Here is a 15,253-nt window from a genome sequence, read left to right on the forward strand (position 1 = left end):
TTTCAACTCTTTCTTGGGACACAGAGTCCTGTGGTATGACAGCAAAGAACAAGGATTCAGGGCTGGCTCTACCATTACTTGTGGTGTGACCTTGGAAATATTTTATAACTCCTTTCTGTACCCTGTACCATCCCACACCTGCCTGTCCAAATTTCATAAAGCATTAGACTTCTAGAGCTGGAAAGGATTTTAAATAATCACTTAGCACCATTTCCCCATTTTGTTCACAAGGTGACTAAGGCCAGGGTACCTGGGCTTGTTCAAGATCACATGACAAATTATTGGCAAGGCTGGCATGTTGAATCTAGGACTCCTAATTCCCAGTCCAGTGTCCTTTTTACTATGACTATTTTGAGACTCTCCTAGCTCTGAGCTCCCATTGTCCTGTTAATCAGTGCCACATACTATAGAACTCTTAATTGTTTCCTGTGTTAATCTTGTCTCCCCAAATTGTGAGATTCTTGAGAGCAGGAGCCACTGTTTTATGTAAAGCGACTCCATAAATATTTACCAACTGACTGATTAAGGAAGCAACCATTGGGGGATCCCACCTGGCCAGTTCCATGATGGAAACCAGCATTCTGAGGCTGCAGATTCCCAAAAGTCCTTGGAAATGACAAGATGACAAGCAAAGAATACTGAATGCAGTGTCCCGTTGCGATACGGGGCTTACTTGCCTGTCCCGTGGTCCCTTTCCTGGACTCTCAGATAGAGCTGGAGCCATTTCAGCAAGGGTAAGAATAATCCAGTCCAGGTGGCCTGCCTTTCCATAGCAGAGAGGGATAGACAATAGAGTGATGAAATTACCAAACTATTGTTTTCCTCATAGAGGTGTGTGGAGAATGGGGGAAGGGAGAAGTGAGAGTTAAAAAGAGATTTGCTGACCTAACGGGAGCTCCTAAAAAGGTTATTTAGAAATCATCCCTTCTGCACCCCCATTCAAAACCCTGTCCAAACTTCTAATCAAACTCACTTCCAAAATATAACTGGGCATATATTTGGCTCCTTATGGAGTGCATGGGGCCAGAGAATGGGAGCTCTCTTCCTTCCCCATGCAAAAAGCACGATTCAGGCTGCTGTCTTCTTTTTTTTTTCTTTCCCCCTGTTGCTCAAATAAATAGTGTTCTTTGCTCAAACCCCCTTCCCCTCCTCCTTCTGCAATCTCAGCGCCTAGCCCAAATCTGTTTTCTTCATTGTAACCTCAGCTTCACCGCAATTAATTTTTTTCCCCTCTGGTCACAAGATAATTCCTGACGCCAGTGAGTCTGGAGGTCAGACGAACAGCAAATTGGGGAACAAGGCGGCACTAATTCCTTACAAGTTTCCCTTGAAAAATCTTTTGCTTACCAAAAAAAAAAAAAAAAAGCTTCTTTGCTGTTCGGGGATTTACGACCTCGGAGGACTGTGAGTTCGAACCAGTGTTGGGCTGTGGGTGGACTGGCAGGGGGCAGGGGAGCTCTAAGATCTGGGGCGCTGCCAGGAAAAGGCAAATTCTTAAAGTTAATGGTTTTAAGTGATTTTTTAAATGCTTTCTGGCAAAGAGGCCCGCCTCTCCTCTGTATCAGCGCTTCCTCATTCTTTGAATCCGCGGCTCCGCGGTATTCGGCGTCAGACCCGCCAGAGGAAGCCTGTTTGCAATTTACCCGGGCTGTGAACGCCCAGGGTCGACGGAGGCGGGGCCAAGGCGGGCTGTTTTGCATAAAGGGGCGCGCCTTCCAGGCGGGCTCTATAACTGCGGTCCTCCGTGAGAGTGCGCGCGTTGCTAGCTGCTCAAGGGGTTCTTTGGCTTTTTTTCTTCTTTCGGCACTTCCAACCTCATTCCTCAATATGAAGGCGCTGAGCCCGGTGCGCGGCTGCTACGAGGCGGTGTGCTGCCTGTCGGAACGCAGCCTAGCCATCGCGCGGGGCCGCGGCAAGAGCCCGGCAGCTGAGGAGCCGCTGAGCCTGCTTGACGACATGAACCACTGCTACTCGCGTCTGCGGGAACTGGTACCCGGAGTCCCGCGAGGCACTCAGCTTAGCCAGGTGGAAATCCTGCAGCGCGTCATCGACTACATCCTCGACCTTCAGGTGGTCCTGGCCGAGCCCGCTCCTGGACCCCCAGACGGCCCGCATCTTCCCATCCAGGTGCGCGTGGGCGTGCTTGGAGCAGGGGCGGGGCTGAGCTCCAGGGCAGGGATGCTGCGGGACCCTTAGAACTTCCTAGCGCCGTGCATAACTCTCCCGTTTTCCTTCTCTCAGACAGCCGAGCTTGCTCCGGAACTTGTGATCTCCAACGACCAGAGGAGCTTCTGCCACTGACCTGGACGTCCTGGCGCCTCCAGGTGAGTATCCACGCCTTCTCCCGGGGGCGGGGAAGGGAGGGCAGCTGGTGCTTAAATGGCAAATCCTAGAGTTGGTAGGCCTTTTAAGGGATTACCGCGCCCCCTCGGTTTAGGGAAACCGAGTCCAGAGAGGTGCAAGTGACTTGCCCGTGGTCACATCAAATGAATGACGGAACCAGTTCCCATCCAGTGTTCGTTTCAACCTTAAACACACGGTGTCCCTGCCTTCCCTAGTGGCCAAAGACGCGAGAAAGTAGGCGCGGGTCCGACTAAATAAAATAGCCAGTCTGTTTGTAGCTTGGAGTCCTTAAAGGATCCGTGTTTTCTTCAGCCCCCTCCCAGCTAGTGTTAATTCCAAGAGGGAGGGATGGTGCAAGCTCCGCCTGTGGTCCTTTGGCGCCAACTGGGTGGGGGCAGCGTGGGGCGCGGAGTTATCAGCTGGAGGTAGAGACCAAGTTTCCTCCTTGGCGCCGGCCAGTCTGCGGCCGGCCCCCGCCTCGGCGCGCTCGGCGGAAACTGACGGCTCCCTGGTCTTCTTTCCTCCCCCGCCCAGAACGCAGGTGCTGGCGCCCGTTCCGCCTGGGACCCGGGACCCTCTACGGCCGGAAGCCCGAGGGCATGGATGGGCCCCAACCTCGCCCTGCCCACTTGACTTCCCCAAACCCCTGCCTCGAGGCTGGACCTGCGCCCGGGAGCGAAGGACTGTGAACTTGGGTGGCCTAAAGAGCCAGAGCTAGCTCTGGGCACCAGCTGGGCAACCTCCCCCAGCCCTCACCCCACCCCCAAGTTTAAAGACTGTCTTTCAGTGTGTGGAGGTGTATGGGGGGCGGGGCTGGCTGCTCTCCAAACTCTGGCAAGGCAGCGGTAGAGCTGGTCTTCTGGTCTCCTTGGAGAACGGCTCTGTTGCCCTGATTATGAACTCTATAATAGAGTATTTAGCTTTTGTACCTTTTTTGCAGGAAGGTGACTTTCTGTAACCATGCGATGTATATTAAACTTTTTATAAAAGTTAACATTTTGCATAATAAACGGTTTTTAAACACTTGTGTATGTAATTTGATTCCTTAATGCTAACACTTTCGCACAAGACTGAATTTAGGGGGACTAAATTAATGTCTTGGAGCTTGGGGAAAGCAAACTTGCTTATTCCCTTAAAAGGGAGATGGGAGAATACCCAGCTAAGGCTGGGGAAGGGGGGGAGCCCCACATCCATTGGGTGCAAAGAAGAGCCTTGTCCTGTCTCATTTAACAAGTGAGGGAAGACTGGAGAAGGGAAGTGACTGGCACAAGCTCACCCAGCAAGTTGGGGGCTCAGGATAGAAATCGGGTCTCCTGAGTCTCAGTTGTTAGGTACTTTGAGAGCTGTTTTGCTAACTAGCAGATGGCTGTCTTCTTCAATGCCATTAATTATTCATGATATCTTTCTAGCAGGGGATGTGGAAGAGAAGCCTCACCTGGTGCCCAGGAAGGGTTGGTGGTTGATAGACCCATTTCAGAATTGAATAAATGGATCATTGGGCTTGGTTTCATTTCCCTCTTCATGTTCTCTGTTTTAATTTTCTCTTGGGCTTTCAAAGTTGGAGAAAATAGGAGAGGGGTCTCTTCCCTCAAATCCTCAGCCACTCTGATCAGAAGGATTTTGGTGCTGGTTGGGAAATATGGGAACAAATCCCTCTACCAGCAGGTAGTTGAAGACTCTGAGCCTAGACTGGGAATTTGAGGAAGAGGCCCTACAGCCCTTATTTCTGGTATATCCTTCTCATTAACCTCTCCATTGGGAGCCTATTCTGTAAGCATCTTTAGCCCTATTTCAGAAATGGAAAATTGAGACTCATGGATAATGGGTTGGAGCCAGGTTCACACAACCCCTTGAGAGGCAGAGATGGGATTTTAACCTTAACTACAGTGACTATGACAGTAGTGGATGGGAGCAGGGTCTGAGACTGGCTATTCCATGGAGCCAGGCCTGAGAGTCAGGCAGAGGGCAAGACTCCCAAACCATGCCACCTTTGCCCCCACCTGGCACTTCCCCAGGTGGGTTCCACCAGGCACCTGGCCTCTCTAGACTCCTGTTTATGATATGATCTCACATGTGTGTTGGCCACTGGCATGAGTTACTTCAATATTTCATAACAAACAGGTCACGTCATCACCCACCTTCATGCCTTAACCCTGGTGAGCTTTCAGGGGCGAACAGGGGCATGTGGAGAGGAGGCAACCTTTGTCTCTGCAAACCACCCTCCTAGCTGACCAATGTTCTTAACCTGTTTCCTGGTCTTCTCCGATGATCTGATGTAAGGTATGAATGCTCTCTTCAGAAGATACACACACAAACTTTGCCGAGCAATAGCATACCTCCAATGCCCTGGGAAGCCCTCACACCCCATGTGAGGAACTCTTGCTTCAAACCAAGTAAGTACAAGACCCAGGCTGGGTCTACCTTGGATCATTTGTTCGGTGTCCTCTGCTGGCTCTGGAGTCAGCCACACAAGGGTGCAAATCCTTGTCTGCCACATACTAGCAGTTGGACTGCAAGCTAGCAACTGCGTCTCTTCAGCCTCAGTTTCCACATCTGTATGAGACTGCTGATATTGAGAAAACAGTTCTGAGGCACCCGGCCCCACATTACACCATTAATTGCAGTAAAGCCAGGCACTGAACTCAACGTCCTGTGCCCTTTCTGCCACAGTATGCTGCTTCCTGCTTGGAAGTTGTGGGACTGTGGAAGGCTGGGAAGAGCTGAATTGCTCATCTGCCATGTGAGCTTGAGCAAGACACCTCACCTCTCAAAGCCTCTCTCCTCCCTTGCTCAGCAGCTGGTCGTTCTTGTACTGCTGCCTCCCTGGACAGAGATAATGGTGGGAAAGTTCTTTGAAATGCATCACACACCTACAAGGTATTATTAAGCTAATTCCAAGGAAATTGCCTGTAAGGTCCTCCAAGACTGAGCTGGTCAGGTGGCTGGGACAAAAGCCGAAACCAGCACACCAATTCATTAGTCATTAGGGAGTGAAAGCAATTTGGCCCTAGGTGAGAAAACTCAGAGAGGATAGTTGTCTTCTGTCATAAACACCTATCAAATGCCTACCAGGTGCCAGGCTCTATTTTATCTTAATTTTTTCTAATCCTCACCACAACCTAGCAAAGTGGGTATCATTATTCCCATTTTACAGAGGAAACGGATTCAGAGAGGCTGATTAACTTGATCCAGGTCACAAAGCAAGGAAGTGCCACAGCAAGCCACCATCCAGCACCATCTAGCTTCGAAGTCCATGTTCTTACTTCTACTTCAGGCCAATTTTTTCCCCTCACCATTCCCTTTACCTGGCACATATTTGGTCCCCAGTAAGTGCTTGCTGAATGAAAGACATAAGCCCGCCCCAGGTCTCCCTCTTATTTGTGAAATGGGATGATGGTACTCCCTTTGCACGTGTGTGGTTCGGATTAAAAATAACATGCGTAAAGCGTCTACCAGGCTCCCTGAAAATACAAGATTCACTATTAACTGAGTCTTACAGTTCACTATTGCATCAGCTCTGACAAACGGACTTTTGGAAGAGATTCTTACTGTGTAAATAAAAAAACAGGTTCAGAACAGGCGAAGTAACTTGCCCGTGGCCACACGGCTCCTAAGTAACAAAGCAGGGATTCAAATTCATGCCTGTGACACCGGAGACGGTGCCCTTTCCGAGAAGGCCAGTTACAGCTCTCCTTAGCTGTGGATGTGCCGGACAACCGTTAATTATCTGTCTTCCCGGTCTCATCACCTCTCACGGCTACCACTCTTATCCATTCCCCAGGCTACATCCTAAATCCTCCTTTCGCTCTCTCTTTCTCGCAGAACTGCGCCTCCGGGTCCGCTCTGCCCGCTCCCTGCTCCACTGGGAGAGGCGTTCCCCGCAGCCTCTTCTCTGCGCCGGGGCAGGGGCGGAGCCTCGGCCCACGTGGCCCAGAGCCCGGCTGGGCGGAGCCTAGCTGGCCCCGCCCCCAGCCCGACGACCCGCGCTCCCCCCGCGGGCCCTGGGGGCCGCTCGCAGGTGTTCGCTGGCGCCCGGATGTCTGAGCGCTGGCTCCGCTCTGGCTCCGGCTCCCTCCGCAGCCTGCGGGCGGGGCTCCCAGCCCATCCGGAGCCTCGCGGCGCCCCAGCCACTCTGCCAGCAGCGCGGCCTCCCGGTTCCCAGCCTCCCGGCCTGGGGGGCCCCCCACCCAGCGGAGTTGCTGACCCGACTGCTCTCCCGCTGCCCCCAGCTGCGCTTGGGCCGCTGCAGCCTCGGCGCGCCCCCACCCCGCTTCCTGCCTCGGCAGCTTTGCCCGGGCCGGGCTGCCGCCCTGGATCGCACCCCGTTCCTTCCTTCCTTCATTCTTTCAGGCAACTCGCATTCCTCGAGCGCCTGCGACGTGCCCCGCACAAGGCCTCTCCGACCTTCCGAGTGTGGCCCCAGGCCCACCAGGGTCCTCCGGGAAGCCTGTGCCCTCCGCCAAGCCTCTGCCCTCCGCCCAGTCTCCCTCCCCACCCCGCCCGACTCTCCTCCCTGTCTATTTCACTTGGAGTTTAGCATTTAATTGTTCTCTGATTATTTCTGCTGTTAAGGGTCAGTCAGTGGCAAGGTCAGGGGGTCACTTTGTGACCGAAATCAAGGGTCAGTCTGAAAGTAGAGTGAGGGGTCAGAGTGTGGCCAGAATTGGGGTTCAGCCAGACTGGCAAGGTTTGGAGATAGTGTGGGTAGAAGTTGGCAGCCGTCAGTCTGTGGCTGGACTTAATAGACAGGGTGTGAGGGTTAGTCTGAATAGCATCATCGGCCAAGGCTAGTGAGTCAGTCTTTGGGTAGAATCAGTGGACAGTCTGGATCAGGGTAGTAGGTCACCCAGAGACCAGGATTTAGGGGTTGCCTTTGGTAAGCCAGATAAGGGGAAGGGGGCGCTGTAGCTCTCTGAACTCGGATTCATATCCCTCTATGGCTGGGGGCTGACCATAGCCTCTCCCTGCATCACCCAGGCTGTGGAGCTGCCCTTCCAACTGGGACACTACCTGTCCTCAATGCCACCCTGCTCCTACCTTGTCCCAGAGCCTGGAGGCAAAACCCTCCTCGGGCCAGACCGTGGTCAGACTGGCAGTAACACTGGCCATGGCAGGGAGGCCTTGGGCTTCCAAGGGATCCGGCCTTGGAGCCACCCATGTTTAACGGGTAAGTTGATGCTCTTCCCTGTACCTTTCTGTCATTTGTTCATAAACCTAAAGGCTGTCAGGGATGGAAGGACCCTTAGAGGTCACACATGTGGCCCAAGAGGGGAAGGAGCCTGCTCAGGGACACACAGCAAACTCGTGATCAAGACAGAACTTGACGGAATTCCCTGGCGGTCCAGTGGTTAGGACTCAGCACTTTCACTACCATGACCCAGGTTCAATCCCTGGTGGGGGAACTAATATCCTGCAAGCTTGGCCAAAAAAAAAGACAGGACTCGAACCCATGCCTCCTAACTTTGTATCTAGGAAACTTCGTGTGATACTCTGCCTCCCCAGAGCAAGGATTGTTACTCCCACTTTAGAGGTGGGGCAGCTGAGGCCCTGAGAGGCTTCAGGGATCACACAGCTCTCACAGAGGGACTGCCGGGGGCTGGTGGACTGCGCAGACCCCCACATGAGGATGTGGAAATGTGAAGTCAGGGAATGGTGACTCCCTAAAGCATTGTCTCCTTGTCATTGCCACCCAGCCCCCTCCCTCGCGCCCTCATTAGGAGCAAATGAAACAAGGGTGGCCAAGTGAAGCCAGGGAGGAGAGAGAACACTTTTTAAGAACTGCTGGGGAAGAGCTCAGCTGGGTTCTTATGGAAGCATATGGAACTCATTACCCTAAGTCGAGGTGGTCGCTGGCCAGCTGGCCGTTGGTCAGTTTGGGGCTAAAAGTGTGTGTTGTGTGGCAATGGGGGTACCCAAGGCAGACTCCCCAGAATAACCTGCCCGCTCACCGATCCAGGTTCTTCCTGAACCTGGTTTTGTTTCCAGCCTATGCCATTTTTAGCATTTAAAAAAAAAAAGAAAAGATTTCAAGACACTGGGTACTCGGCCACTATAGGTTCTGGGGGGAGGAGACAAGTACTTAGGGACCGTCAAGACAGTCCCCTCCACCACCGCTCACACACGTCTCTTCCCCACCAGCGCCCCTGGCAGTTCTTGCATTGGGTCCAGATGCATGAAGGATTGATCCCAGCTTCCATCCAGGGTTCATCCAGGTGGGCCCTGAGGGACCTAAATGTTGGTCCTGACTCCTGTCCATCACATTTCCCTCGAAAAGTTTGACTCCACATTCAAAGACAGCAGCAAGAAAGTGTTCAAAAGAGGCCATTCACTAGTACACAGCATTTTAGTCTATGTGGTAATGTGAGACCGGAGCACTGCCTCCATTTCACCCCTGTGAGGCTCACAGATATTAAGGGATCTGCCAAAGGTCCCTGGAGTAAGTGTCAGAGCCCAGGTCTCCGACATAGCTTCCACATCCAGTCGTGTTGATGTCTGCAGTTTTTAATTTTATTTAATTTTATATATTTTTTTGGTCGTGCCGCACGGCTTGCAGGATCTTAGTTCCCTAGCCAGGGACTGAACCCGAGCCACAGCAGTGAAAGCGCCGAGTCCTAGCCACTGGACCGCCAGGGAATTCCCTGCAGTTCTTTTAACTTTGTACAAACCAATGGTCACACAGAATTGGCCTCAGCCAGACCCCACAGCCCTCCCGTACTTTCTGTGAGTTTGGGAATCAGACAGATGCTGGCTGAAATCCTAGCTTTGTCACGTATTAGCTATGCCATCACAGGTAAGTTATTTATCCTCTCAGAGCCTTAGATGGCTGCTGTGATGTTTAAAGCAGACAACATATGTAAAGCGCCTGGCACTTGGTAGGCCCTGGGTGATGCCATCCGCAGAGCTTGCTGGGTATGGTTGTCAGATTCCTCATCTTTCCGGGTGGCAGTATTGTTGGCATAATCCAATCCCAGCATCTCAGCACTGCCTGTCTAGCATGTGTGTTCTTCAGAGGCCTTTCACATATCCACAGGAGTATCTGATCAGCAGGACAGCTTGGTGCCTTGAGGAATAGTGCAGGGGCTTAAAAAGCAGGGCTGCAGTCCAGCATCTCCACTCCCAGGCTCTGCCACCTTGGACAAGCTCCTTTACTTCTCTGAACCTCAGAGAACCAGCACAGAGCCACCACAGAGTCCTGCTGAGTATTTAGTGAGGAACTAAAGGTAAAGCACTGAGAAGCCTGCCAGCACATGGAGGCACTCAGTAAGTCACAGATGGAGTTAGGAATAGTCCCGTTTCACAGATGGAGAAACTGGAGTCCCAGAGGGGGTAAGCAACTCATCCAATGTCATAGGGAAAGGCCCCCTCACAGACCTAGAGATTAAAAACCAGATCTTCACACTCCCAGTCCATGCCCAGCTACTACTTTCTCATTATTGGGATTTGTAATTATTTCATGACAAATGTGTTTTCAGCTGGTGGAAGGACAGAGCTTTAGACCCAGGCCCAGCTTACTCATGAAAGCACCCCTTTTTAGAATAGAATGGGGGTGTGGGGTTTGGGGTAGGAAGGACATGACCCAGAGGCCAGAGGACCTGGAGGCCGAACGTGGCAGGAGATCTGTGATCAGACAGACCTGTCTCTGCCACGTCTTAGCTGTGTGACCACCTCTCTGAGCCTCAGTTTTTCATCTGAAACTCCCAATAGTACCTCTTTCCTAGGGTTGTTGTAGGAATTAAATAAGACAGCAGAGATAGAGTACCTGGCACAGATGAGATGCTTGAACTTGGCAGCCCTTATAATTTTATCAAGATCTAGTGGGGCAGGACCCACCTGCTTCTTCGTCATCATCCTCATCTGTGAATCTTTTTGGATTTTTTTTTTTTTTTTGGCCCTGCCACGCAGCATGTGGGATCTTAGTTCCCTGACCAGGGATCTAACCCGCACCCCCCTGCCTTGGAAGCATGGAGTTTTAACCACCGGACCGCCAGGGAAGTCCCTGTGAATCTTTTAGTAAACTTTCAATTGAACATACAATATTTGGCTACTGAAATGCCTATGAGTGCCTGCAGTCCCCCACAAGCAGTGTGAACTTGGACAAATTCCTTAGCTTCCTTCATCCTCAGTGTCTGCACCTATAAAATGGGGATAATAAAAGTCCCTACTTTGTGAGGATTAAATTAGTTAACACATAGCACTCTCAGTCTAATGCTTGACACGTAATAGGAACCCCCCCAAATGCTAGCTATCATTCCTTATCTTAGCATACCATGTGCAGTGTGTTCTCATACATTCTATAGCCATCTGTGCTTGTATATAGAATCGTAATGTCTCAATTTTTAAAAAATAAAATTGACATTTCAGGAAGAAGTACAGATAAGTAATATGGTTTTGTGAGACCCAGAGCCCAGCCAATTTCACACACAGCCACACATGTGCGTGTACACACACACATACATGAAGACACACGCACACACACTGTGAAGAAGGCCGTGCTGTGCTGTGCTGCTTCCTCTTACCTTGGAGAGCTGCCTGCACCTCCCTCCCACTCACTGTGCTCTGTGTAGGGAGACAAGAAGCTGTGCTCACCCCTCAGCAGGAGATTTCCTTGGCAAAACTGACCTGGGAGGAAGCCCTGGCTCTAGCTGGTAACCTGAGTATCAGAGCCCAGGTCTCAGTCCTCGTTCTCTCCCCTCCTTGCTGTGCACTAGCTTCACCTCTCTGAGCTTTGGCTTCTCATCTGTGAAGGGGGGCTAACCGTTTCTACCTTTCAGGGCTGCTGTGAGGATTAGAGAAATGCACAAAAAGTGCCTGGCACGTAGTCATTGCTCCATAAGTGAGAGTTCTTCAAAGCCTGGCTGGTTTTTTAACTCAGTAAGAGGTATCTTTTTTATATTCTTTAATAAAACAGGATTATGGTCTTTGTACCTTATATAATTAATACACTTTATTGCTCTTTAAACACATCTGTTAATCCAATAAAGGTGGTTTTCCTCCTAAAACTATCTTCTTTCCTTTTTTATTCATATTTTACAATGTCTGGGCAAGTCATTGGAGCCCACTGAACCTCAGTTTCCTTATCTCTAAAATGGGAAAAATGCCTTCCTCATGAGATTGTTTTGAGAATTCAGTGAGATGGTGCATGTAAAAGTGGTTTGTACATTGTAAAGTCCAGCAGGTGTAAGAAATTATTTTTTGCACCCTTCCTTTCCCTCTCACTAGGCTGAATTCCTCAAAGACAGGAGGGAGTTTTATTTACCTTTGTATCCCCTGCATTGAATGTGTAGCAGTAAACTTAATAAAAACAGTAGTGGTGATAAGAACTTTCATTTCCTGAATACTTACTGTGTGCAAGACTCTGGGCTAAGTGCATCTTAATGGAAGGATGAGTGATAGACATTTAAAAGTTTTTGATTCCCTCTGCTGATTATTTATTTATTTTAAAAATATGTATTTATTTGGTTGCACCGGGTCTTAGTTGTGGCAGGTGGGCTCTTTAGTTGCAGCACGTGGGCTCCTTAGTTGCAGCATGCGAACTCTTAGTTGCATCATGCAGGTAGGATCTCGTTCCCTGACCAGGGATCGAATTCGGGCTCCTTGCATTGGGAGCGCAGAGTCCCATCCACTGCGCCACCAGGGAAGTCCCTCTGCTGATTATTTAAAGGTGAAGGGATTGTTTTACTTCTCCCTTCAGCAAGTTCTGTCTTCCATTCTGCAGGCAAATTATTTTTATTTTGGGGTCTTATACATTGGCTGGCCAATCCAGTTGAATAACCATAATAGCCATCTTTAGTTTCCTTATCTATAAAATGGGGCTAACGATCAACTTAACCTCATTTAAACGTGTCCCATAAGTGGCAATAACTTTCCCTTACTCCTTCCTTTCCCCTCCACCTAGACACACCCTTTCCTTGGAGAAGAAGCTGGTGACAGGACAAGGTGATTAAACTGGGTGGCAGAGAGCTGAGTCCCTTCAGTTCTCTGTGCTTTTTTTCTTTTTTTTGGCTGTTCCCTGAGGCTTGTGGGATCTTAGTTCCCCCACTGGGGATCAAACCCGCGTCCTCAGTAATGGAAAGCAGGGAGTCCTAACCACTGGACCGCCAGGGAATTCCCTCTCTGTGCTTTTGTTTCTTTTGTTAATCAGGGTGGCAGATCTTTCTGGAATAACTCCCTGATTCTGAGACCCTGCATGTCCCGCCTCCTAAATAATCTCCCTTTTCTGCCGTAGCTCCAAAGATTCAACTCACCCAAGTGCCACATGCCCCCTATGATCATGTGCTGTATATTACAAGTTCCTTTAAGTCCTGGGAGGCAGAGTTGTGTGTTCAGGGTTTGATTTCTATCTTTCCAAGCATTTTCTTATCATCATTTCATCTCATCCTTGACAAACCTTTCAAAGTCCCCAAGTCACACATGGGGCAGCTAGGGCCCAGAGAGGAGAAGGGCCTTGGTTAAAGCCACAGAGTGAGTGACAGAGCTGGTCCTATGACCCGGATATGCTATGAGCCCGTCTGAGCTCAGGTCCTCTCTGAGCATCTTGACACCAGGCTTTGTGCTTAATGCTTCCTCACAGTAATTTTATAAAGCAGGTGCTGCCCCCACTTTCCAGATGAGGAAACTGAGACTCAGGCAGGTAAAATAACTTGTCCAAGTCAGAATCATGATATAATCAGGGCTGACTCCAAAGTGTGTGCTTTTTATTGAACACCCTGTGGCCTCTGCAGCTTTGCTGTCTTGGAGCCTGAAAGATGGCCTCTCCCAAGTCTCTGCAGCAGTAGTGTTGTACCCTAAAGCAAGGAGTGATTGCCAAGGCTGACCCCCATGCCCCAGTCTCTCAGCCCCAGCAGCTGGGGTCAGGAGATTCACAGAGCAGGGCACACAAGGGCCCTGCTGCAGCAGTGATCTGCATGGAGGGCCCCCCCATCCCTAAAGCCCATTGTCTCCCCACGAGACAATACAGATAAAGGACCCAGCCTAGTGGTCTGCCGGCATCAATCTGTAACCATGGAAATCCCTAGGGAGACAATTTCAAAGCCCTCCCTGCCACCCTTCACCCTGCAGCTGTGGCTCCAGGAGCCCGGCCTCCAGCAGAAGGGGCACTACTGATAATCACCACCCCCCACCACTGCCACCACAAAATGGGACACAGCTGGGCTCCCCACAACATACATCCTCCCAGAACTGGTGTTGTCAAAGGGGCCTTGGATGCGTTTAAGGCCTAAACCTTATTTCTTTTGCGAGAAGGTTAGTTCTGTGAGGTTCTGCACTGCTGAGATGTCATTGATTACAGGGTTGGGCACAGGGAAAGTAAGGTCTCAGCGGAATTCTTAACCATGGAACCAGGGCCTGGGAAGGTATTAGGTCTTCAGCGCACGATTTCCCCCTGGTGGCCAGTTGCTGCAATTGTCAGCTTCGGTTCTAAAGAGGAACAAAAATTATTACCTCTTTTTCCTTGGTATCTAGTGTGTTCGAGACGCCCACACGCAGATCTAATCCTCACAGCCACTCTGAGATGTGGGTGTTCTTATCTTACTTATACATGCTGAAGCCAAGGCTTTCAGACGATATCCAGAAGGAAGGAAAGGTAGCAGAGTGGTTGAGAGGGTGAACCCAGGCTGGCCTGGCTCAAAACCTGCTCCACCATCACCAGCCCTATGATCTTGGGAAAAGCACCTAAACTCTCTGAGTCTCAGTTTCTTCATATGTAAAGTGGGAGTGATAACAATACACACTTCATAAGGACGTTATGAGGATTATTTATAAGCCTTAAGAACAGTGACTGGCACATAGTAAATAAAATTCTGTGCCCTGATACTTCTTAAGCTGTGTGCCTTCAGGCATATCTTGAACTACTCCTGGCCTCAGTTCTTTCACCTGTAAAATGGGGCTAATTGTGCCTTCTTCTTAGGGCTGTGGTACCACTTCATTGTAACTGAAGTGGATTTGGGGTATGAACATACTTGCTTTACCACTATTCGCATCATTTTTATCTGCATTTTGGGGGAGGAATGATCATGGGGGCAGAGGGATGGGCAGAGGGATACTTCTCCTCTCTCCATAAACCAGGAGTAGGAGATACCTCAGAATTCTGACCCTGGCAACCTCTTTGGCTTGCAGAGTCACAGAGCCTCTCACAGTGGCCAAGTGGCCTCTCAACTATTCCAAAAATCTTTCACTGAGTTCAGTTCAATAAGCAATTCTTGGGCTTCTATTCCACGATGGGCACTGGGCTGGATACTGGGGGTGTGAAGATAAAGAAGACGAGGAGTGACTTAAATCTGGTGGGGAAAGACAGAACAGAAAAACAATTACAATATGAAATGATGACAGATTGAGATTCCTAACAGGAGGTGGGGAGCAGGGATCAGAGTCAGCTTCTGAGAAATGGGTGCTGTAAGCTATCACCACCCATACTCATACTGTGGCCAATACCACTTGGACTCCAAAGACTGAATGTCTTGCTTATTTCAAAATACTTCTGAGTCTTATTTTTTTATGTTAATAATTGATCTGGATTCTTGATTTTGCTGTCCCAGGCTTCAATTCTGTTCAACTAAAGAGTTAAAATACACCCATTTAAAAAAAATTTTTATTTTATATTGGAGCATAGTTAATTAACAATGTTGTGTTAGTTTCAGGTGTATAGCAAAGTGGTTCAGTTTTACATATACATGTATCTATTCTTTTTCAAGTTCTTTTCCCATTTAGGTTATTACAGAATATTGAGCAGCGTTCCCTGTGCTATACAGTAGGTCCTTGTTGGTTATCTGTTTTAAATATATCACTGTGTACATGTCAGTCCCAGACTCCCAATCTATCCCACCCCCTGGTTACCACCTTCCTTCCTGGTAACCATAAGTTCATTCTGTAAGTCTGTGAGTCTGTTTCTGTCTTGTAAATAAGTTCATGTGTA

General features: G+C 49.7%; 1 protein-coding gene across 1 annotated transcript; it reads left to right on the plus strand.

Moving 5' to 3' along the window:
* The first annotated feature begins 1,743 nt into the window (after positions 1-1,743).
* ID3 (inhibitor of DNA binding 3) lies at positions 1,744-3,366 on the plus strand. Its single transcript, XM_030875137.3, has 3 exons — positions 1,744-2,127; positions 2,242-2,324; positions 2,878-3,366. The coding sequence occupies exons 1-2, from the start codon at positions 1,828-1,830 to the stop codon at positions 2,299-2,301; spliced, it is 360 nt and encodes a 119-aa protein (XP_030730997.2). The 5' UTR covers positions 1,744-1,827; the 3' UTR covers positions 2,302-2,324; positions 2,878-3,366.
* Positions 3,367-15,253: the final 11,887 nt, after the last annotated feature.

This window comes from Globicephala melas, chromosome 1 (genome assembly GCF_963455315.2).
Source record: "Globicephala melas chromosome 1, mGloMel1.2, whole genome shotgun sequence".
NCBI lineage: Eukaryota > Metazoa > Chordata > Mammalia > Artiodactyla > Delphinidae > Globicephala > Globicephala melas.